Here is a 26,352-nt window from a genome sequence, read left to right as displayed (position 1 = left end):
ATTAGGTAAAGTAGAGTTAAAAAATAAAATAAGATTTAACTAAATCTAGTTACCATTGGATACATATTCACAAAGAAACAAAATATAGTGTTTTTTTTTTTTTTTTTAAATTTTTTTTTTTACAAATAACTACAATGATTCTTTTCTACATGAAAGGTATCTCTTGTGAAATATCTTTATGTGATATGCTGAAGGACAGCATGGAATCGTGTGTCCAAAGAATTTTCCATCTGAAGATTATCATTTTTACATCATCCTTCCCAGAGTAACATTCCAGGTTGTTTGTGAGTCTTGTTACCCTAACCCTTACAGAATATGACTCTATAAGCATTCAGGCTCTAGAAGGAGCCTGAGGTCTTGGCATAAGGCATCAGCGTAGCAAGCAGCTCTGTTGTGCACCTACTGCTTACATGAAAAAAGAGCTCATCAGAGCGCCCCGTGTCTGAAGGCAGCCGGAAGAGACGAGGTGCGATTTCAAACACCGCGCAGCCAGACCTTTTGAGCGAAGGAAACCGGAATGACGGAGGAGCAGAGAAAAAAAGAGAGAAACCTTGAAAGAATAAGAATGGAAAAAGAGAAAAAGAAGGCGGAACTCCTTGGGTGGCCACTGATGTCATTCTCGTAGAATAGAAGACAGAAAGTGAGAGAGGGGCTGAAAGAGCAGTGGTGCTCCGAGCGAATGATGCTAGTCTGGGTGTACACTGGTGGCCTGGGGGAGTGGGACGGGGGGCTTCACTTCAACAGCAGACAGTCTTATCACGCCCGCTCGGCTGAAACCCCTGACATTTGAGCATGCAGCCTGAGTTCATGGGGAATGAATGAGAGCCTTTGTGGCTAAGACGTCTTTATCGACGAGATCATGGTGCCACAACTGGCATTGTGAAGCCAGACTTCAAATAGCCAGAGTAGTCCTGCTATGACATGAAGAACAGGCCTCTGTTCTCAGGACTCATTAGAATATAACAAAGTTTTTATTCAACTTATTCACTCTTAACTCTCACTCCCCCTCCTTTTCCTCCTTCATATCTTGACTAAAAAGTTCTCTTTACATGAGATTTGCATCAGCATGGTTTAATTGTGGCTGACTTTAAACAGGGTTTATATTTGTAAATCACACTGGCTCCTGACACAAAGTAGAGCTGCTTCAGACTCTGCTGTTGCCTTCTGGAATCTGAGTTCAAATCAAAGGTTGTATTTGGGAAAACTGAAGTAACAGCATTCCAGTGTGAAGAAAGAAGTGAAAGAATTAGATTGTGTATAGGGGTGTGTGTATATGTGTGTGTGTGTGTGTGTTGAGTTGTGCGTGTTTTTAAGTTGGGGACACAGAACTACTGCTTGGGCCTCATGCGTTTGGATGTGGGTTATGATGGTGAAGTGTGTGGCGGTAGTGACTCTATGTCTGAAGGAAGGGTCAGGAGCAGTGTCTGGGGGTGCAGCATGGAGAGAAGAGTAACACCAAACCAGGCGTCTTCAATTCTGAACCCAAAATGCACTCATGGGTTTTGTTATCACTAATCAATAGTCCTTGAGAGCCAGGTGATACAGATTTTCCCCCGTCTCTTTAACAAGGAATCACTGGTGGCCAATTATATTAACTGTTCAATTGGCTACCAGTGATTATAAAATGCTGGAACAGAAAATGGATTTTGGGTCCAGAGAAGACTATATACTGCTATGTGCTGTGGTGGACATGCTGCCCTGCACAGAAACTGCACTACTAATACTTTCATCCCTTCAAATCACTGGACCTCTTTTTGGTAGGAAACAAGATTTATTGTGCACCTGCTCTGATATTTTACAATGTATTTGGATATTAATATTTCAAAATATGCTATGCTGCATTAACTGAAATTGAAATAATGAGGCATGTGGATGTCTGATCCTGGCTCCCTGAACAGGCAGCCAAGCTCAGTGCTGTGCCCGCAGGGTTTTGGGTGCCCACAGGATTTGGTACTCACAGGACTTTGAGGTTGGTGAGGCCATGGAAGGCAGAGCCGTTGATGTGCCTTAAATGGTTCCCAGAGAGCCTCCTGCAGAATGAGAACTTTGGGTCAGTCACCGTTTACAAGACCAGGAAGAGCCAGGAATTGGCTGGCCCATACAGGCGTGTGTGAGTGAACGAGCGAGCTCCAAACTCCATCTATTCACACTTGTATTAAAGGTTTTGATACAAAGTTAGTGACTGTTTCCATTGTCCCAACCAGTAGACAGAAAGATGTGTCTTCTCAAACCCCAATGCTCTTTTAAAGAAGACCAAAAATGTTTTTTCTTGCCCCTTACAAAGGTGCATAAAAGGCATAACACATCGCTGTGCTGAAATAAAACACATTTAGGATGTTTGAGATGGGATGTTTTGCTATGTGTAGCATCTGACCTTGGCCTCCTGCCAAACTAACACGAGTGCCATTATTTAATAAAAGCTCTTGGAGGTAAACCGAGTTGCTGCATGTGAATGTGAACCCTTCTGATGGGATGGCAACATGCGGAACATAAATTTTATCCAGCTGCACTGTCACTCATCTGGACCAATCAATCTGTTTATCGAACATAATCTAATGAAGTAGGGGGAGTTTGGCTGGGTGCTAGAATCTGAGGGAGGCATACAGTCTAAACAGCCTTCACTGGAGTACTGCATGGTGTGGACCACCCGCATCTCAAAATCATTTCATTTCACATTCCAAAATCACTCCATCATTTTCCCTTGTTGTTAGGTTGTCCTGCTTGTATGTGCATGGGAGTGGAAGAGTTTGGTATATATAGCCTGGTCAACATTAGGCATCCTCGCAAACAAGCCAATCAAAGCTACTCACATGGTCTGGCACACACACACATTTAATGTTAAAATCATCATTGTGTACACACTGAACATATATTACTGTTGGTAAATGAAATTATGTCATCATAAGTCCAACCTTTTAAGCTCAGTAGCCAAGAAATCTTTTCGTTTTTGTAGTTCTTCAAATAAAGTCTGTTAAATGTTTTGACAACACTGGGATTTTAATGTGATTTTTCTATCTCTAAACACACACACACACACACACGTGTCTTCAACATACGTATAGTCGCTTCTGAGGCTTAAGTAGTAGACTTGCTGACTTGTTCCAAGACCTATACATAGAGTTAATAACTGAATATAGCTGTCATAAACAGAGAAGGGAACTTAATTCACATAAGAGTGGCAGATTCCCGTAGGATTCAGCCATGGCGCAGGCAGTGCAAAGTTCAACAGGGTCCCATTCAGTCCCCTTTGTTCCACTATTAAATACATATGTGATGCAGAATAGGCTGCAGATCCACCTGTGTCAATACTATATTTATCCATTTCTTTCCCCACGTGTCTGCTGTGATTATGGAACAGTATTAACCCAATGCATGCTACTGCTTGATGTAAACACTTAGAACAGCGAGTAGGTAAGATTCCTCTAAAGCTGTGTGTTGGTTTGATTGAACAGACAGAGCGATCCAGCCCTTAATAAAAGAATGTTAAGCAAAGTGCCACATGGAGACCTTCTTAGGAAGGGTTAGGTAAATTAAGCTGGTTAACATTTAGAGTAATGGTAGTTTGTTAGGGTTAGGGTAAGGGTAGTTAGTAAGAGATATGTTGAGGGTAGTTAGGTTTATGGTAAGGGTAGTTAGCAATAAAGTAAGGGTGGTTAGTTAGAGATATGTTAAGGGAAGGTCGGGTTAGGGAAAGGGCAGTTTGTTATGTTACACACAGTTTTCCTCTCCACAGTGATGTCATGATGGTAGACCATTTTAGACACGCTGATGATAGCCCCTCTTTCAAAGACACATGTTGTTCCTACGTATCATTCTGCTGCTCGGTTATAAAACAGCTGTGAAAACAATATATCAGAGAACATTTTTCTGGCTCTGAAGTTCCCCAAGATTCTTTCACCCTGGTTTTTGTTGTGTTTGAGAGAGCAACAACACACATCTGTTTCAAACAGAACCATAAAGCTCTTCTGTCACAAGAGGTGTAAGTCAGCTTCCAGGATGTTTCGCCCATATACCACAGCTCTTTGATGATAAAACTGTTTTGATGATGACACTGAATTTGAACACTGCGTGAAGTTCCCATTCTCAAACCATATTACAATGTCAACATGTTTGGTAAGTGCAGCTGGGCAGAGTCCAGTTTGGGGGGGGGGTGGTGGTGATGGAGAACGTCTGCTGTGGAGGTGGAGGTTACGCTGACACCGGGCAACAGAAGTCAGAGGCCTCCAAGACGGCTGGTTGGCGTTAACTCCCCGTGCTACGCATCTGTCTTCTCTTAGATGCCTCATTGGGGGCCAAAATACCATAAAACTTTAATCATACCCTTTTTTTTTTTTTTTTAATTTGGGTTTGTTTGTAGAGAGAATTGCAGTCGTAACCGAGGAGAGTGTTGTGAACAGCGAGAGAAAAGAAAAAAAGATCCTGACAGAAATTTCAGTTGCAGCAATTCTGCTATAATCTCTGTTTCCTTCAATGCTGAGAGAATTAATCATTTCTTTCCACATAGGCAGTAATCCATGTGCAAGGCATTTGTTATCAGAGCTTTATTTATGTACTTTTCTGGACAGCTATTTGTTAACTAATTCTGTTCCTGTTATGAAAGAATGTGTATTGTTTACTCCCCTGAAAACTGATTTCCCAACCACAAAGTGTAATGGATGTCATATATATATCTCCTTGAAAAACCAACCAAAGAAAATAATGAAGTAATGACGTATACTGTTATTAGACCCATACTAAATGCAATAAATGTACTTCTGTTTCAGATAGCATCATGCATTATGTTGCATTATTGCTGAGAGGACAGGAGGATAAGATCATCTCTTGTATGTATACAGTCTAAAGTAGACACTGGAACCAGTGCTCAAACTGATGATCAGTCCAGTTCCTAGTGTGATTAAACCTGTTCCTACAGTGATCAGTTTCTAGTGTGATCAATCAAGTTCGTAAAGTGATCAATCCTGTTCCTACAGTGATCAGTTTCTAGTGTGACCAGTCCAGTTCCTAGTGTTATCAATCCATTTCCTACTGTGATTAGTCCAGTTCCTAGTGTGACCAGTCTAGATCCTAGCATTATTAGTCCCCTTCTGAGCGTTATCAGTTCAGTTCCCACTGTGATTAGCCCAGTTCCTACTGTGATTAATCCAATGCCTAATGTTTTTAATGTGATCCAAATTGAATTGAAATTGAAATTGTTCTGCCTCTGGGACTGAATTTTTATATATTTTTGAGAAGACTGGTTTTTGTGCTAGTCAGATAACTGCTATATGTCATGTTACTTGTGTTTGCTAGAGGGGTTTTCACACATCTAGGATCAGGGTGTGGTAACCCTCCTAACGTATTAGACTGTTATGCTGAAGTGAGTGCTACTGTGAATGAAATAGTGGAAGGATAATCAATTTATTACATTTCCATTGGCCCACCATAGTTAGCTAAAGGGACATATACAGATCAACCAGGATAATGTACAGCCCTGGTGTGGCATGGTTCAACAGGACAGTGACTGGTCCTGTTTGCTTACAGACATGCGAGTTCACCAAATGATCCTAGTTATCTCATGAGGTTACATTTTGAGGAATGCGTATTTCGACATTTCAGGTTGGACAGCGATCAACTTTCCTCAGGTTAAATTGTTCTTGTGTGAGACTCATTGCCTTTGAAAGATATGACATGAAGAACAGTATGACTGCCACACCTCACTTCCTCTCACTGGGAAACTGAAATGTGAACAGGCCCCTTGTCTTCTAGAAAATGAATATGTCATAAGTGTAACATCTGACCTCTACAGACACATGATGCACCCTGACCCTCTGGATTCTTTTGTGAAGTTTCATTCTCTTGTAAAGTTAACTGTTTTCTCACATGTTTATCGCATAGTTCAACCAAACCCATGTGGCCACTAATGAGAGAGCAGCAATAAAAATATCTCCTCTCTCATACTCACTCACTCACACACACGCACACACACACAATGCCCCAACCCCCTCTACCCCCAACACACATGTACATGCACATACACACACACACACACACACACACACACACACACACACACACACACACACACACACACACACACACACACACACACACATAAAAGGAACCCAAATTAAATGACAATGTTCATAACCAGATCATTCAAATTTACTATAGTTGTTTGTAAACTGTATAAATCCTCATTTACGGCACTTGGCAGCTGCCTTTATCCAGGGTGACTCACTGTACCTGGAAGCTACACACACCCTTATTACTACATGAACTCCCTGGGGTCCTAACACACAGCTTTGGTGTTGCTGGCACCTTCTTCTACCAACTGTTCTTTGTTGCTACTGAATCATTATCAGACATTTTGATCCTTATCATTATCAGACATGTCAGTGGTTTCCAGTTTTCTGCCTCTTGTGCTCTGTTTATCTAGAAAAATTGGAGCTGCTCAGATCATGCGCAGATCTGATCTGTGCCAGGTCTGTTCCGATCTGTGCCATGTCTGACTAGATCTGTGTCATGTTTGTTTGATGTAATAGTTTGAAGTGGAGAATCTGATCTATGTGAGGGGATGAACTCCTGTGTTGGAGAGTAGATTTCTCAGGCATGTGACTGCATGCTTTGGCTCCTGAAAAAGGATCAACATCTGCGAGTTGTGGATGAAACTGCATTTGTAGATATGTGGAAACTGAATAGGTTGCATTTTTCTCTTCTGGATTTTGTTTCATCTTATCAACAATGGAAAGAAGATGAGACAATGAAGAAATCTGCTGTCCTCAGTGTGGGTTTTACACAGCCGTGTGCATGCATCACTCTGCTCGTGCTGAGGTCATGCACAGTGACTGTTAATTACACTTTTCACTTCTCTCGATTATGGTTTGACGCATTATGCAATAGCTTCAAGAGATGCAGTTGGTGGTGGAGATAAAAGAAACATGCTCTTTGTTAGCTGTAGCCTTCAAAGTGCTGTATACTTTTAGTGTCTTCTGCTTCAAAATGTTTTGTCAGACTATTTCCCACCATTGCCCTCAGGTTACCTGTTTAATCCTGGGACTGTTATGAGAAATATACATGAAGGCTTGACTCAGAGGTCTTATTTGTTGCATAAATTCATACATCACCACTGTTGCAGGCTCCAACCCTAGATGGAGGTTTGTAACAGGTCTACCCCAGCCTTCTACTGTAGATATTGAATTACAGGTGGTCGAATGAAACAGGCCGACAGGGTTAGGATTAGGGTTAGTGCTTGTTAATGATCTGAGCTTCACAAGAAAAGAGTCTGAAAAAGGTACATTACACTGATGCAGTCATCAGTATTGCTTTTCAACCCAATTTTGCTGTTAATTTTATTATTTGTGTTATTGATTATTATTATTATTATTATTATTATTATTATTATTATTATTATTATCTTACCTGCCACACTGGTCTTAATTAATCATGAGAAGTTTGTTAGATTTTGTTGTGGGTTGAACAAATGTTATTAGTGTGGAGTGCAAACAGCAGCAAAGGAAGGCAGCATTGATCTGTCTGTAATTTACTGAGACACACACACACACACACTCACACACACACACACACACACACACACACACACACACACACACACACTCACTCACACACACACACACACACACACACACACACACTCACTCACACACACACACACACACACACACACACACACACACTCACTCACTCACACACACACACACACACACACACACACACTCACTCACACACACACACACACACACACACACACACACACACTCACTCACACACACACACACACACACACACACACTCACTCACACACACACACACACACACACACACACACACACACTCACTCATACACTCACTCACACACACACACACACACACACACACACACACACACACACACACACTCACTCACACTCACACACACACACACACACACACACACACACACACACACACACACACACACACACTTTTGACAAGACAACCACAGCAGTGAACTCATGTTCCTCTTGGCTGTACTATGTCTTGAAACAGAAGTCTCACAGGTAGTGACAGTATTTGGCCCAGGTCCAGACACTAACATGGACACTGTTTCATTATGCTGTACTGTACACCTGTCTCAATGTCCACCAACTTGTCTCACAGTCTCACTCTGCATCAAAGTGTCTCATTGTGCACCGAAATATCTCACTGTTGCACAGAACTGTGTCAATGTCTTTATAAAATGTCTCAGTGTTTTACTCTGCACCTCACTGTCTCACTGTGCACCTATGGACCTTAAAGCACCTCTGTGTGCTGTGTGTGTCTGTGTGTGTCTGTGTATGTGCATGTGTAAATGTGTGCGCATGTGCATGTGTGTGCGTGGGTGTACATGTGCATGTGCGCGCGTGCGCATGTGTGTGTGTGTGTGTGTGTGTGTGTGTGTGTGTATGTGTGAGAGAGAGAAAGATTCTGGGTGTTCAAGCAGAGCACCCACTTTGCTATCTGATCTGAGGACCATTGTATTGAACAAGACATGTTACAAATTACCATGCTAGGCCTGTATGTGTGTGTGTGTGTGGTGGGGGGGCAGCAGAACCACCACAAGGCTGTATAATTTGCTCCATATGAGAGGAGCTGCTGGCTTATGGTTTATTATGGCAGTAGTCAGAATGGGATACAGTCCAAAGCATTGCGGTAGGTTCAGCCTCAAACACTGTCACCTGCACTGATGCATGTCAATCAAATTGATCCACTAATGGCTCCTCAAGACCATGTTGCCATGCCTAGTGAAAGGAAGTTCTATGAAAGGAAGTTCTTTGACTTTTTACCAACATAATCCATGTTCCTATTGATCTTATTAATTAAGGAAAGTAGTCTGTTTGTCTTTAATTACATTTTTTGATGGCGCACCTGATGTTTTAAAACTTTAAGATTTACAACTGGAAGCTGTGCTTGAAGTGATTAGAATATTCTAAATACAAATTATTGACGTACTGCTGTATGAAAGGCAAATTGTGGAGGGTTAGGCTATATAACACTCCTACAACTGCTCTGTAGGCCAAATGAAAGCCCTGAAAATGATTTATCCACCACAAACTGTTCCTTGTTACTTCCATTTTCACTGTGGCCCCAACTGTAAACACAGTTTTTGTGTGAAAATACACAAATTACATATGTAAACATACACAGAACAGATGTGAATTCCAAACACCGTCAGTGTGTGATTTCTGTGTTTTGCTGTGGTTTCTGTTTAGTGAATGCCCAAAGAAAGCTCTCCCTATTATCTGGGCAATTAAGCTTCATTGTCATTTACCTCCCATTGCTTCAGAATGTGATGTCCTTAAACCTTTATTCAATCTGTTTCTGTCTTGATCAACTTTTAGTGGTGTTTGTGCTTTTCGGTTTCTCAACTTCTCAAGTTGCGGGAACGATGTAGAATATTTATTTATATTTAAAATAGCGCAAGTAATTGAGATTTAACATCAAGCCTCCTGCCATGCTTCTTTGTGCCTGCCATGCCCATGTGCTTTTGTTTGAGTTTCCCCTGAGGAATCAGCATGCCATTCAAATCTCCATGGCAGGCAGTCGCATCCTCGCTGGACGCATTACTAAGCATAAGCTGCTCGTGAAGCTCTGCGGCGTGGAAGAGGTCAGAACAGACGACACATGAAAGAAGGTTCTCTATCTTGCCAAGCTTGAGCCTGAGAGAGATAATCATATGGGGCGGAGCCGGGGGTGGGGCCAGGGGGTGGGGCCGGGGTGGGGCCGGGGGGTGTGGCCGCAAAGCTAGTGAGGCTGGTGAGCATCTTAGGCCAGTATAGCACACTTGGGCCATTGGGTGGGTGAGCGGGTCGGGGCAGGGCATTTGGGCTTCCTTCCCATCTTTTCATCTCTAGCATTGAGAGAGAGAGAGAGAGAGAGAGAGAGAGAGAGAGAGAGAGAGAGAGAGGAGGCAAACAAGACAAAGTGAAAGAGTAAGGGTGGGAGAGAGATTCAAATCGATCCCCTTCTGTTGGCTTTATGTAGGCATCTGCAGTGTAAACAGCAGCTGTTTGGTGCTGTGTGGCAGAACTCAGCGGGCTGGTCAGCTCAGGTTCCACTTCCCCAGCACACCCTTTCCCGAACTTCACGCAGTCACGATGCCCCAGGGTCCAGTGCTGCCCACATCCAGGTGTAACACAATCACACACTGATCCCTGCACATATACACTGTGTTTACAGTAACTGTCTCATACACGTGTACCCACGGCCTATTTTATTAGAGACTTTTACTTAAATATCAGGTTACAGAACAACTTTATTATCTATTAGTTCATTATCTAATAGTTTGTTAAAATTGTTAATATTTATTTAATGGCTTGGCGAATAACTGCTTTACTTGCCAAATCATTTAGCAGAGCTGGTAATATACATACAGCTAAATGGTTTTTTGATACTTTTAACTATTGACCACTATTTAAACTAAAGGTGCTAGGATTACATGTAAGGCAAATTCCCAGTCTTATAGCACATACAGGAAACATCTGGTGCCTGTGAAGTTCATGTCACTGAGGGCATGAATCACTGGCCAGAACACCCCAGCAGGGATGCCCTTGGCAATCTACTCCATGACATTATTACATATGAACTTACTGTCAGTGTTTAATACTTCAACCTGTAGCATTAATTACTATACATAAAATAATTAGATAATTATTAGCTGTAACTCAAAACCATTATATAATGATGATGTTGCGATGTATTAGGGGCTGTTAGCCTACGTTAGCCTATAAGTGTACAGTTAGCCTATAGCTTTTGCTGTACAGTGTTTGTTATCTGTCCAACTCTTTAGTGATCACTTTCTGACTACATACCTACAGCTGGCTTGATATTTTTCAAATCCAGCAAGTGCATGGAACACTGACACTAACTGAATGTCCACTACCTTGTGAGTGTCACAGCTGTGTGCAGCGTGAGCTATGACCAAAATAAAAGCCAATCAGTATAGGTCCTGTGGTCAGAAACCAACCAATGATGAATGCAGTACACAATGGACTGCAACAGAGTCCACTGTTTGTAATTGTACAAATATGAGGCACCTATAAAACAGATGTAGCTAAAAACACACTATCTATAATCCTTTGTGTACACATTACTATTCTGTCTTTGGCTCGTGTCCAACGTGGTCCAGTTGCCTGTAGCGATGGAGCAGAGAGACTCCAGAATGTGCTCTCTCTCTCTCTCTCTCTCTCTCTCTCTCTCTCTCTCTCTCTTTCTCAGCCTCTTCAACTAAGGTCCACCAACAAGAACATAAGAACTTTACCCTTACTACCACTAGCAATTAGCAAGACAAACAGCAGCATCAGCTCAGTGAACAGCAGGCACCTGACTGGTTCTGAAGTGAACAGCTCTGAAGTGAAGGATTAACTACCTGAAAATGGGGCAGTAGAGCTCCCATTACACCCCATCAGCAGTTTTTGGGGTCTTTTCATGCACTGGAATGAAGAGTTGAGGACAAACACACTATAGTAAAGGCAGAATGTCAAAAAGCTGCATCCACAGTGGGATCGGAGTAGGGGAGGGGCCTGAGACATGGTTAAGAAGCTGTAACCAGGAGGCAGGGCCTGGTCAGAAGGTTGCAACCTGAGGAGGGGACTGGTCAAGAAGCTGCACCCAGGGGGTGGGGCATTGGCAGAAGACTCCACCTGGGGAAGGGGTCTGGTCAAGAAACTTCAAGTAGGGGGTGGGGCGTTGACACCTGTGGGAGGGGCCTGGTCAAGAAACTGCAGTTAGTGGGAGGGGTTAGAGGCTGTAGTCAGGAGCAGGTACTATTAGTTCTCTTACAGTTCAGCATCATCTTGCAATGATAAAGTGAAACAACAATCTGGTCTACATTTTTTTTTTTCGGCTAAAATCCATAGCGTGTGATTTCAGCTGAGAGCCATTACTGGAGCGAAAGACAGTGAGAGGATTCTGGATGTGGGGTTAATCCTGCACAGGATGAGACCGATTACAGCAGAAGAGGATTGGCGCAAGGGTTTTGTTTTACTTGCACAGTTCTGAAGTGCATTAGACACTTTGGGAAGGAGACACAGAAATATTGAAAACATTCATACCCATTAAACACAAAAGCCAAAACACACTAAACAGACACTATCAAAAGCACTACTGTGAAACACTCTGGAACACTGTGTGACAGTCTGATATCCTCTTTAACACTATTTGCTGACAATTTCTGAAAGACACATACCCTTTCTGAAGTATTCTATATGAGAATCTCTATAAGACAGTGAGACTCTGAGACATTCTGGGATTCCCTGTGACACCCTGTGAGTCTCCTGCTGCATCTCCTGTGAGATTTCAGTTCCAAAATTGTTGTTCTGTTTAGTAAAATCCTTTCAGTCCCTGGATTCCTCAGATATGAATGTGAAAGAATAAAAACTAGCAGGTCCATCAACATACCAGGTTACTGAGAGCTAGAAGAGCAGTTCATATTTCTCTTAATAAGTGGCTGATACTCTTGTTGGAATTAGAGTCACTTTCTAGTCTTTCTTATAAAGAGATGCACAGACATGAGAGCAGTCAGGAAATTGTACCACATAGGCTGAACACACAATGGTGACTGAATCACAAAAGCTACGAGATCTGATCCACAGTGATAGAAGTGGGTTAGTTTGCACTGATGGTAATAACAAATAACAATGATTCCTCATGTACATTGGAGTCATTCTTTATGCTGGTTCTCATGCTGATGGATTACTGGCTCCCAAACTGCCAAACAGAAACAAGCTTTTCATGCAGGCCAAAGTTGAAAGTGTCAAGATACAGAATTGCTGGTGAACTCAGTGCTAACCCTCTTACCCTGAATATCCTGAAGCTCACCTGCACTGCCAAGAAGAAATACATTTTAAAACTGGCTTCAGGTTCAAGATAATGTAACTAATGACATAATTCACTGGGTTCTGTGGATCAGACTAAAATATTTGGTCTAACAACAAACTATACAGTGGAGCTCTTCTGGAATAGAGGAAAACTCAGCACAACTTTAATTGTCACAGGAAACTGTGGACTTACTTGCTAATTCAGTAATATGAATATTTAACTGGAATCTTAATGTTCTGTCTATCTTGTTACTTGTAGTGTTTCTAGAAAGTTACCAAGGCCCTATAGCTGAGATGAACATAAGTATTCCACATGATATTCCACATGGTATTCCATATGGTTTCATTTTTAGAAGACAGATGTTTTGTCTGAATAAATCATATAATACTGAAACAAAATCACACACATGATCAGTACTAAAGTAAGGCTATAGACTCCAACTCTCTTTTTTCCCCCTTTAACACAACCCACTGTGGTCTGATGTACTTACAGTTCAGTGAGGAAAGGCAGATTGTGGAAAGCATTGGGTTCAATCTCACTGATGCTGTTCATGCTGAGATCCCTGGAGAGACACAGAGAGAGCAGGGCTAAGAACAATGACAAAATGTCATATATGTCATGAATATTATGAGGGGCCGCAGAAACTGGAGGAATCAGGCAACTGCTTATTTACATCACTTCTATGAGGTTAATAGAAATAATAATGTTGGAGATGAGATAATCTGCAAGAGAACAAAATTTCTAAGTAACATATCATTCACAAATGTTTGTTATTCCTACAAAGTACAAGCGAAAACTGTCAATTGCAAAGTATACGTGACATCATCAGAAACATAGTAGTCAACAACAGTGCCTGTATGATCACATACCACAGGGATTAGCAGGTTTAGAGCAACTGGTACTGCTATTCTATGGTTCTCCATCCCTACATGTGGAGCCTTTGACACACATAATTTACTTCCTGTCTGAGTAATATCCTTTCTCTCTCTCTCTCTCTCTCTCTCTCTCTCTCTCTCTCTCTCTCTCTCTCTTCCCTCTCTTCTTTTGCAGCCACCATGAAGAATGCATCGTGTTGATTATATTTGTGGATAAACTATGAGAAATCATGAGCAATCATCAGGCTTGAGGAAGTTGCTTGGCTTCAGTGAAATACAATGATACAAATTCTAATTAGCGCATCTTAAATCTGGCTCTGTCTTTGTATTATTCTTGCCTCCCCCGATTTCCCTTCTCATTAATTAAGTTAGTGCACGTTCAAGCCTGGTCTTCCTGTCAGGGGGGAGCAGACAGGAGAAGCACTTCCCCCTTCCCTAATGAAGGGTGAGGAGCTGCCGTATCATGTTCCAGCATTTTATCAGCTGGGCCAATTGTGGCTTGGCATTTGATTAACAGCCCGCCCCCCTGATCGTGGCAGCACCTGTAGAATGTGACCTGGACTGTCTCTATGCTGGGCGTTGAGAGGCTCAGGCCATTTCCTCTCAATCTGGCCAAGACTGCTTTGAATGGAACATGTGGACTCCCATATCAAAGACAGTGCACACCTGCACTTTTTACCATCCATCAGAGAAAACAAGAAACATGGAAATAGAATACTTTCCACTGGGAAACTTTGTTCGGCAGCTGTAATTTCCACTTTAGTTTTTTAAATTTGTTTTGTTTTGTGTTTCTCAAGTGAGTGTGTGTGTGTGTGTATGTGTGTGTGTGTGTGTGTGTGTGTGTGTGTGTGTGTGTGTGTGTGTGTGTGTGTGTGTGTGAAGGGATGTTTTCCAGATGTTTTTCTACCTTTTGCCTAATCAAGCCAGTTTTTCCTCTCTCTTCAGAAAAGATAGCTGAGGTCACACACATTAGTGATCATGCCTTGTGTGTATCACTATAAATGAATAGTGGCTTAATGACTTTGTATCCTGGGAGGTGTGCCTTGAGGGGTTTTGTAGAGTGCCTTGTGCAGGATGCACTGGAGTTTTGTGAATTTGACCCTGTGGGGTATGCATTAGCTCTCTTTGTCTCCCATCTTAAAGCTGAGTTTAATACATGTTTAAACTTGCGTCCTTAGGCAAGGAACATGTTGAGGTGGTTTGTTTTTGTTGTGTCTCAGAATTATCAGTCACGTTACAAAGATTTAATAGAACAGAATATAAATTATGGCATTATAAGTGCCTCCCATCCAGGTTTTAAAGGAAATCTTCAGCATATGTCCGACCCGCACGGGATCGGTGGGAGCCTGCGAGTCATGGTGAACAGAACCAAACTGCACCATGACTTCATTTTGTCCCAAGGGATGGAGAGCAAAAGTAGAGTGCTCATAATAGAGACCACCAGGCTTGAGAAGATAAACTGAGAAGTCTGAAAATATTCATCGTTGAGACTTTGATACTTTTGTATTTATTTCTTTTGTCAGAGTGTGAGCCATGGCAAGGTGAAAAGCTAATTTGCTCGGCAGGGTGTCTGGAAAGCGTCTCAGAGAAGCAGGAGCTGACCTGAACACCAGTCTTTTCCACTGCCATGGTGGCATGGAAAGCATTCAACACAAATTTGTTAAACGGTGGGGAAGATTCTGGTTAAGAACACTCCCAGCATCTCTCACGAGAGGTGGTATTTATGATGTCAGCATCTGAATCAGAATCTGTACAGCATTAACACTGCATTGACTTATAAGTGTATGAAATCATCATATACCTATCTCATATAAAGCCAAAGCAGCAACCGCAACAACAGTAAAAACAAACATACAAAAAAAAACAAACCTGTTACCAGACAATAATGTATAGGGAATAAATATCTGTAAGAACTGAAGTACGAGACAAAGAAACTAATGTATAATATCAATGTAACAGTGACAAAATAAAATAAAAACAAAGTGTGAGAAAATAATGAGTGCAGATTTATGAGCAGCACATTAATCAAAATAATCAGGGGAAAACACATTACCGTAAAAAAAAATAAAATCTTTACTTAGAAATAGTCATCCATACCCATCAAAGAGTTCTATTGACAGCTTCTTTTCTTTCAGTCTATTCTCTTGTGTGGTAATTCATAGTTTTTCTCCCTTAAGTAACATCTGTTGCTGTTTTTATTGGAGTAATTACAACTAATGAAAACCATATATTTTTTTTCAAAACCAAATAGGAAATATTTGCGTCAAATTCTGAGAAATGTCCAACTAAAGAATAGCAGTGTCTGCATGGCAAGAGCGATGTGTGTGTTCTGCTATAGCTCCAGATGTGTGTGTATGTGTGTGTGTGTGTGTGTTTGTGTGTCCTGCTTATAGCTCCAGATGTGTGTGTGTGTGCGTGCGTGTGTGTGTGTGTGTGTGTGTGTGTGTGTGTTCTGCTATAGCTCCAGACACATTTTCATGTTGCAATCATGAATCTGTTCTCTGTGCACCAGGCCAGTGCAGGAGGTAAAAGTGTCAGGTCAGGAAATTACATATAGTGTTGGAGCTGTATATGCCTGCATGGTCACTGCCGTAGGGGCACTAGGAATCATGCCTTATTTCCATTGGTATTTCTCTTTATTATTATTATTATTATTGTTGTTGTTGTTATATGAAGGGCTATTGGGGTAGATCGGTATAAAAGGCTATAAGGGACTTAGGAGACTCCCGAGCTGTGGATCTGACTATACCATTCTTCTGATCATGTTAAGACATTAAGAGGTGAAAAGAGGAAGGGTAGTCATCATTATTTAAGTAACTCCAGAGGGCTCAATCCTTCTGCCAATCTCTGGCACAGGTATGCTTTTCATCATTTTGTCCCTCCTCCAGGAGGTTTAGGGATCCCTCAACCCCACCCACACACACTTTTCTACACATGCCCATTCAAGAAATGTCCTGCAGCTGTTTCTAAGGCTTCTCACAATTTTTGAGATTTGAAATCAGATTGTATAATGTAAGATTGTCCTTTGCAGAGTTAGAATGTCTGCATTCTGCTGCTGAGGCCTGTGTCATAACTGCCTGTTGCCCCCTGGCTGGGTTAGCTGCAAACATAGGGAAACTCCAGCTTTGGCAAGGCCTAAAATTGTTGTAAAACCAAATGTATTCTTCACCTGAAGAATATTTCAGAGAAGAAAAGAGGAGGAAATTGCAAAGCAGTATAGATAATGTTTTGGGGAAGTTTTTACTGTCTCCATGGAGACAACCTTCCAGTCCTTTTTGGGTGAAACAAAGTGTGGAGAATGCAGATTTCTATCAATTCATCATTAAATTTTAGTTGAGTGGCATGGTAGAGGACTACAAAACCCAAAACAAATGAGGGTCGAGTTTTTCTTAGAAATCCCCCATCATTAGCACATACACCATAAAGCCCAAACCAGTGCACTAACACTGATGCACTAACATTGATATGTTAACAGTATTGTTTCTCTTGGAGTCCAACTGTTGGAGTTTTCAGAGGAGAAATACCTCATCTTTCTCAGCTCCTTGATGACAGGGCTTCATTCATCATCTCTAGTGGAACAATCAGAACATTGTTAGCATGCATCCTTTTTGCCTTTCTTCTATTCACACGCACACACGCACACACGCACACACGCACGCACGCACACACTTTTCCTGCAGGTCAGGAGACAGTTCTTCAAAGGTTCTTTGCACTAGCTTTAGAAGAGACCACCCTGGAGAGAGCAGAGGGATTGAATGCACAGCCTCAACAAAGACTGAGATAAAGATGGATAACTCATAGTTACACTTTAAAAGGCTGTGAAGGGATATGGGTTTTCATAACATCCCATGTCTGAATACACAATACCTCTATACACTGAACTGTTCTAGTGACGAGCTCACCGTCTTGCAGTCATTCCCACCCATCATGGTGGTTTGTTCTATATACCTTCAAAACCTTAAGAGGAACTGAATAGAGAACACTTCTCTTGTATTCTTCATTGCACATGGTAAAAGGTAGGTGCCATATGCTTGCATTAGTCTTTTTTGCCTGTTTTTAATCACTTTTTTTTATACTTTGTTTGCATGTTTCCTTTATGGTTCCTTCCTCAAAGAGAGCTGCTCTCGTTCATATGCGGTTCAGCAAAAAATGTAAAATTATGAATTATGAAACTAAAGCAATTGCCAGGTTTTAAAGGAAAAGCACACGGTCTTTAGATGTTGCATTCTGACCTCTGACCTCTGGCCTCTGTTGGAGATGGTTCTTCCATCGAGTCTGTAGTCTTTTTCAAACAAACCTACCTGCGCAGGCCAAGTGCTGTGCAGGACGAGAGATGTGCCCTGGGGGACCTCTCTTCCTCTGTTTCACTGTCTGTTTGCCCTCCTTCTATAACCATCCTGTCATTTGATCTCCTGCCTTACTTTCTGTTCTCCTTGGACTTTACTCCCCCACTTACTGACAGTGCCCTGTTCTCAACAGGTGTGTGGACGAGAAGCCTCTCAACAGGAAGAAATATTAGATCAGTAATGTAATAGTCTTCCCAAGAAACTGCTTATTTTCTGTCAGGCCACCTCATACATAAAATAAGTGTTTTTGTAAAACTCATTTCACATAGCCGGATAATTCACAAATTGGAGAATAAATAAACCACTAAAGAGGATATAATTAATGAGAAGCTATAGGATAAAATCAGTAATTTATGTTACATAATTTATCCCCACCAATAAAAACAGTGGTGGCAGCTCTACACTAACAAACTGAAAGGGGATATCCCCATGAACGGCTGGCTAAACTGTGACAAAAAAGAAAAGAAGAAAACAGGTTAAAAAGAAAAGAACAACATTGTTTGCCCTTCCTATGGTGCTGAAAAGGCAGCTTGGATTAGCATTGTGCTCACACAGATGCACAATGGCACAGGAAGGACGACACAATACAAGCTTCCCCTCCTTGTGTTTTCCCAAAGCCCAGCTTTCCTTTGCCGTGCTGGCAGGCTTGCCCAGGTCTGTCTTCTCCCTTTTGTTGTTTCTCTCTTTCACTGGAGAACAGAAGGATGCTCTTTCACCTGAGTTTCTAACATTCAACACTCCCTCAAAACACATGGCAAGGACAGGGGGAGGAGGGCGTGAGAAGCAAAGAGGGAGGGAGAGATGCAGTTTCTTACTCTCCTATGTTCCATGGAGGCATTTCATCCTAGTGGCTTAAAGACTAGCAAAGAGACAGAGACAGAAATTCAGATGTCTGGGTGGTTAAATTGGATGTTTAGTCTGTGAACACGTCATGGGAGCTGGGTTTTACACACGTCTGTCCCCTCAAGGCACAGGAAGTACGTCCTATTATTTAATACACACACACACACACACACCCACACACACACACACACACACACACCCATACCCATCATTTTTAGTGATACCCCATCACAGGCATAGTAGAGCTGATCTGTTTCTGTGTTTGTGAAGCCCTAGTTAAAAATAGTTTTTTTTTTAACAAACTAGTTAAAAATAGTTAAAATACACTACACTACAATTTTGAATTTCTCTCTTCATATAACAAAATTGAGGTGAAGAATATTTCAGAGGAAAAAGAGGAGGAAATTGCACTATAGATTATGTTTAGTGGAAGCTGATACAGTCTCCAAGTACCCAAGCTTTCTAGATAAACAGGATGTTTTATCTACACTCTTGGAACTTTATAATCCCATGAATGAATGTTATGATTTAAACATTTACTTTTTCATATATAAACTTGTTCCTCCTCCTACTAATTCAGAAGCAGTTTCCTTGCACATCTCTTACTACAGTATGCTGCAGTTACTAGCCTAGAATTGGCAGTATGTTTGGCAGCCAATCCATTTATGTCTTTAGAATTCTTAGACATTTTACTTTTGACATTACCAACAACAATTACAATGACAAAAAATAATAATGCTAAAATAAAATGTAAAATAAAATGTATGCATGTGTACCTGCATAAGTGTACCTGCTTTTAATTTGTAGTGGTCTTTAAATCTCAGACTCAGTAAAGATATGTGTAATGAAATCTACTTAATGAGGTACTGTTTACAAATTAATATGAACTTGTTATCTTTGCCTTATTTAATTATACCTCCACCAGCCTTTATTTACTTAGGGACAAAAGATGACGCAGTTTCGATTGGGTCCCATGAGTCAACGGGCAGTGTTTGACAACACCCAGCTCACAGGAAGTGGATTTTCTGCACATCCATGAGCACATTTATAGTGGGAGCCCGCATCTCCTGTTACCCATATCTCTGTATCACAGCACCCATAACAGACAGCAAGAAGAGTCTTATAGAGGATTTGTCTGAAGAACTCCAATTCCCCTAATGCCACCATGGTGCTTGTCTGATAGTAAAGCAGTATCAGAGCACAATGAGATTAAATCTTTATATAAAGCTCATTATATGGCTGTACTTAAACCAAAGGGCGCTGCAGAGATTTTAAAGCTCTTTGGCTGCACCAGCAGCTGTAATAGTAAAGAAGACCTCAGATGTTAAAAATCAAAAGGTCCATACTTTTTCCCATTTTTGTACCTTCATCCATGAAGGCTTTAAAAGACTTTGAGGAAATGCAGAATCCCGCTATTGTAGTTTTCCTTGCACACAAAGATGTTCCATAGTAATTCCTCACACTCTGACTGTATCTGTTTTCATTCTCATGGCTGGAAGATGATACATCATTCCTGACAAGCAAAGCCCTGTTACAGCCTGAGTTACCTAAGGCTCCACTGCCAGTGTCAGATGATGTTTACTCTATGGGCGGATATTCTACAAACCTTTCCAAATTTCTTTCTTTCTCATTCTATCTCAATCACAGTTAGAACAGAACTTCTCTGTCTCTTTAATGAAGACATTCAGAGGGTCTTGTACTGCACCCCCCCTCCCCCCAATGTGCTCCACATATTCCTACATGTCTCCTCACCATCTTTTGTCAGTAAGTGTGGCTGTGATCTCTGTCTTTTCTTCTTGCTCACTGCGTTCTGTCCAAACTCTCTTTCTCCAGCACATAATCCCCCACCTCCACCACCCCGGCCCGCCCCCTTGTCCGCAGAACACCATTAGTGCCGGAGCTCTTAGCGTCTTTGATGCTACTGCTGGGATTTGAAGAAGCATTAAGTGTCATTAACGGCGGCCTCATTTATCACCTGCCTGCCAGAGGACCTGGCAGTCTCCTGAACACAGCTATGAATGGGCTTTATTCGCTACACTTGGCCACAGATCTGAGCTATGGATGGATGGATGGACAGGTGGTTAGGGATAGTGGGGAGGAAGAGTCACGTTCATGGAGATGGTGATCAAAGTCCTAACAGAGATATTTTAAATAAAGCAGCTTTAATAATAACTACATATATTACAAAACAAAAACACAATGTTTGGCAGCTAAAAGATAGAGAACTGGACAATAAAAAGACTTAATTTCAAATCCTGTTGCATTACTTTTCAATCATGCCATATTCACGTTGTAGAAGAATTTGCTGTCTGAACTCATTCTCTGAATTAGCAGTGTGCTACTGGAGATCTTCACCGTTCCATCCAACTGAATTTCGACAGTATCTCAGTAGAGGTATTAAGTAAGTCCCTGGCCACATCATCTTGTCATCGACTGCTGCCCTGGTCTTCTTGTTAATCCCTCCATACTAATGGAGCACACTTTGCCAAACATGATTGGTCTGAGGAAAGTTTAGCTCAGCCTAGGCCTTTATATAATGCCTCCTTTGTGGTAGTGGAGAATGGGGCCTGATGACTGCGCTGGGGTACAGCAGATTCCCATGGAGGCCAAGGAATCTGTACAATGCAAGCACGCAGGGCCTGGCCAGCAGAAGTGACCCCAACACACTCTCACACTGGGCATGAAATTCAGAGCAGCACTCACATGTAGCCACATGGGCTTAGGGGAAGTAGAGAACCTTATGGAGTTGATCACAGGAAACTGATTTCCTTCCAAAAATGGATTGAACAAATGCTCAACTGTTGAATTGAGTAACATTCATTATTAATTATATATTATGGCTCACTCGCTATTCACACTAAAAGTTGATTGAATGCTGTGGCCCCATGGTGTGGGAACATTTCACCGCTGTGTCAAGCCATCTGTAAAATAGTTCCTGGGCCAACAGCACTGCATGTACAGACTGGATGCCCTATCAGATCACACTTCCTCTCAGCATGTATCACTTCAGCAATCTCAACCCACAAGCACTTACACTGATATGGACGCCTGAGCTGCCTTTATTCCTTTGACAGGAACAGGAAGTTTCGATGTGACTGATTTCATCGTCCCCTTTGTTTCTTCCCCCCTCCCTTCTGTAAGCTTTTGTTGGTGCTACCAAGTTTTGCCCTGGGCAAGGGTACCCTTAAGGGTGGGGCAGGTGAAACTTCACACTGACATGCTCATCTGACAGGCAGAAGATTCATTGTTGTGGCTTGTATCGACCACTGCAACTTTCTCCTCCAGCTTCTCTAGAGGGCTATGGTCCCACTATCTGAGTGACTGCTCTAGAGGGACATGGCCCTGCTGCATGAGTGACTGCTCTGGAGGGATATAGCCGTGCCACCTCAGTGACTGCTCTAGAGGGATATAGCCGTGCTGCATGAGTAACTGCTCTAGATAAATGCAGCTTTGCTATCTGACTGGCTGTAAAGAAATACAGTTCCACTATCTCTGTCACAACTCTAGAGGGATACACATTCCCACTGTGTGAATGGCTGCTCTAGAGGGATTTAGCCCTGCTGTGTGAGTGACTGCTCTAGAGGGATATAGCTTCACTGTGCAAGTAGCTGGTCTAGAGAGATACAGCCCCACTGTGTTAGTAGCTGCTCTAGAGGGATACAGCCTCACTGTGTCAATGGCTCCATTGAGCTGAATGTACCAGGAGGGATTGTTTAAAGGTCAGCCAAATGCAAATTTGGGAAGAATTGACAGTTCCATGTGGTTGTTTTCTGAATTATACTGTATTATGTCAAAATAATAATTTAGGTAAACAGTTGTTGCATGGTATTTGCAATCTGGGCATGTATTGTAGAGAAACAAGAGGTATCTAAACCAAACCCAAACGTGGATGGAAGTCATTAACTGTAATTACTGTGATTATTGAAGCCCAAACATGCATTTCAGAGTCTCTCCCAATATGAATTTCAACTTGAAAAGCAGTGAAAACTAGAGACTGTGCATTCCGATGTCCATGTCATTCCCCAGATCTAACTCCCCAGATCATGGTCCTACAAATTCACATAGCGAGCCACTTACTGCCAGTTCAACAAACAAATTTGTACTGCAGGCACTGCAGAGAGGCAAGAGTGAAGTTAATAACCGATATGTATTTAAATGGTATTTAGTTACAGTTTTATAGTTTGTAATGATGACACCTACATAAGATACATAAAATAGCTTCAGCTTCATCTTAAACTCAATCAGACATATATGACCTAATTTTTGCAATATTAATTTAACAAAAATGTACACAATATAATCCTGCTACACCACATTGAAACTACAGAAAAGGCAACTGTTTACACTTACATAGCTAGAGCATACAGGCCTATTTTTGACAAGATCACAATAAACCTCTACATGCTAGCAACCTATGCTAGCTAGCTTGCTAACTAACCTATGTTAGTTTTCATGTATCTTAAAGTTTTAGTTTATTTTTCTTCAGTTAGCAAAATTTTTACTAAGTAAATCTAGGCAACTTTAAGATAGCAAATATGAAATAAAAGACCTATCCCACATATATGATGCAAGATCTGGTGCCACAAGACTGTGAGAGCACTTTGAGAGCACTCTAGCTAGTTAATTACAATCTACTAAACTAGCTTGTTGGCTACCAAAAGTGTTACCTGCTAATGTTATTGGATAACCAGCTGTGTACCAGAAATTCAAGTAATACTCCACAAAAGTAATTTATGTGATCAAGTGTGCCAAATGAGGAGGGTAGTTAACACAATTAATTTCACATCATAAAACCAAGCTATCTACTTAGCTAATTCACAAAAAAAGGTTCTTACATTTGTACTGTTTAATGGAGTATATTTGGTATATTTTATTATATTATTAAGTATATTGTGACTCTAGAAAAGTGTGTATAGAAAAGTACTATAAAAATAAAAAGTGCTATACAAACAAAGACTTACATCAAAATGAATGAAAAGAGGAAGTAAGGCATATAATGTCAACATCTGTCAACAAAAGTTGTATGGTCTACTGGAGGGCTTTTAAGAATTGTATTATAATGCGTGTCTTTATGATAATGGAGATATATTTGGATTTTTCTTTTTAAAGTGTTTCAGTATTTTTTATGAACACCCCAACATTTTCAACTCAGTAGCAGTTTAGTGGTTAGATCCACTGCCAATAACCCTGGCATGGCATGTAGTTTATAAGTAACAGCACAAATGTTGTGAAACAAAATTGCTGCTGCAAATTGAAATGGACTTCAGACGGATGTAATGAAGCTCAGTGTAGTTATGGCTCTTTGTGTTGTTAGCCCTCAATGGTTGGGCTCTCACATAATTACAGGTCTCCATCTTTCATCTCACACATATCCCAAGCAACATCACACTGGCCAACATCCAGTCAACAATTAAGCCCTCAGTATGAGCCCCAGTGACCCCACCCAGTATACCTTACTCACACTCCAGGTGAAGGTAGGAATTTAATCAGTTCTGCACGGGGTTTAATGTCTTGTGTTTTGTATGTCTATTTAAACCTCTGCTAGTGTGTGCATCGTGTTGGTCATTGTTTATTTGCTGATGTATGTAAAATGTGTGTGTGTAATCATTGTTAAATGTTACTGTAGCCTGTGTTTAGTTAAATGTATAAGTCATGTCTGTCGTTAATGTTGTGTGTGAGTGCCATTGTTGTCATTCATGTTTTATGTTAATAAATGTTTCCCTTTATCGAGGGAGTCTGTGCGTCCTGCTCCACGCCCATCGGTACTCGGGCCAGTGGCAACATTACAGTTTAGCAATGCATTACATGCATTTTCACTGCCAAACATCACCAAACATGACTGGATATTTGCAGAGTCATACTACTCAAGATTCAGCAAATCAGATTGGGAGAGGACATGGGAGACAGAGTAAAAGAGCTGGATAGGTGGGATGAGAGTCCAGGAGACAGAGATGCAGAGAGGGAGGGAGGAACAGTCTGGAGCCAGCCACTCGATGCTGGGGCCTGATAGTGTCCACCCTGTGTAGGTTAGCCTGACTGTGAGTTGTCTCATCCATGCAGTACTATGGGAACGGAACACTCATGCTGTATGTGGGATGTGCAGGGAACTCAAATGGGCTCAAACACGGTTCCCTCCAATTAGAGAAGACTGACCAAGAAAAGAGAGATGCCAAAGAGGGACAGAAGTAGAGTCAAAATATAATAATAATAGAATCGCCTAAAGGGGAAAGACTGTAGGTCAGCGAGAGGCAGACTAATTTTTATGCAGGGCAGAAAAATAGGTAAAGAGAGAGAGAGAGAGAGAGAGAGACAGACAGACAGACAAACAGAGTCAGAGGCAGGCTCCAAAGTGGAGTTGCTTCAGTTTGCAGTCTCTCTTTGGTTGGAAGTGTGTGGGTGGTCCATACACACACACACACACACACACACACACACACACACACACACACACACACACACACACACACACACACACACACACACACACACACACACAGGGTCTGGTTTCCCCCAACTCTTAATTTGCTTGTCACGGTTGCCTTCACAGGCCAGACTGGTTAGCCATCACCACTGCACTGCCTAACAGTTTGTGGTGAGAGAGAGAGAGAGGTGTGGTGAGAGGTTCTGCCGTCTGTAGAGGAGTTAGATACCAGAGTCTTAAACATAGAACCATAAATAGAGGGGTATGGATGATTACTACTCCTGCTGGTCCCAGATCCAATTTACACTCAGAGCTGCCGCTGTTTGCTAACAAGCTGTAGTTCTTACTGAAGATGAAGTTGTCTACAGTTCACATCTGTACTGTGGCCTTGTTTTTAGTTTGGCTGCATCTCCACTTTCATACAGTGGCATCCTGTTCAAGCACAGCAAACTGACCTCTAAAGATGTTCTGTTAGTTTTGTCAACAAAACAATTCCAGGATTATGCCAGGATTATTCCAGGATTATTCCACGGCTATTTTGGTCCTAAATATCCTGATTAAAATATAGAGCAGCACTACTGTTCTAATATAGGAAAAATGCAAAAATACATTACATTTCAGTGGTCTTACCAACATAAGTCATGTGGTTTTCCCTGTGCCACACCTTACTCTGATGCTCAGTGTCGCCGCCCAACTGGCCATTCCCCTCCAATCATTATTGCCTGCATCTGTTAACCATTAGGATGCTGCTAGTCTCCTGCCTGTTTAAGCCCCCTGTGTACTGTGGTGTTTTGTGAAGTGTTGCTAGGCCTGTTTCTGTCATATTTTCATTTGGCTGTCCTACAGCTTCCTGTTGAATGGCTGTGAATGGATCTTTGCTAGTTTATTGTAGTGGTAGTAGCAGCAGCAGCAGCAGCAGTAGTACTAGTACTATAGTAGTAGTATAGCAGTAGTAGTAGTAGTGATAGTTATAGTTGTAGTAGTAGTAGTAATGGTAGTAGTATTAGTAGTAATAGTAGTAGTAGTAGTATAG

The 26,352-nt window shown here is 41.6% G+C and overlaps 1 protein-coding gene across 1 annotated transcript in view; it reads right to left on the bottom strand.

Moving 5' to 3' along the window:
- LOC113588815 (leucine-rich repeat-containing G-protein coupled receptor 6) overlaps nt 1–26,352 on the bottom strand; it is a 58,651-nt gene that overhangs the window by 20,045 nt on the left and 12,254 nt on the right. The window contains exons 2-3 of the mRNA XM_027028178.2: nt 13,325–13,396; nt 1,959–2,030 (exon numbers count right to left, since the gene is read on the bottom strand). Of these exons, the coding sequence (XP_026883979.2) occupies nt 1,959–2,030; nt 13,325–13,386 (134 nt within the window). The 5' untranslated portion in view covers nt 13,387–13,396. The remainder of the gene's footprint in view (nt 1–1,958; nt 2,031–13,324; nt 13,397–26,352) is intronic.

This window comes from Electrophorus electricus, chromosome 24, assembly GCF_013358815.1.
Source record: "Electrophorus electricus isolate fEleEle1 chromosome 24, fEleEle1.pri, whole genome shotgun sequence".
Taxonomy (NCBI): domain Eukaryota; kingdom Metazoa; phylum Chordata; class Actinopteri; order Gymnotiformes; family Gymnotidae; genus Electrophorus; species Electrophorus electricus.
Note: the sequence above shows the minus strand (reverse complement) of the source record. Positions and strands in the feature narration are given on the sequence as shown.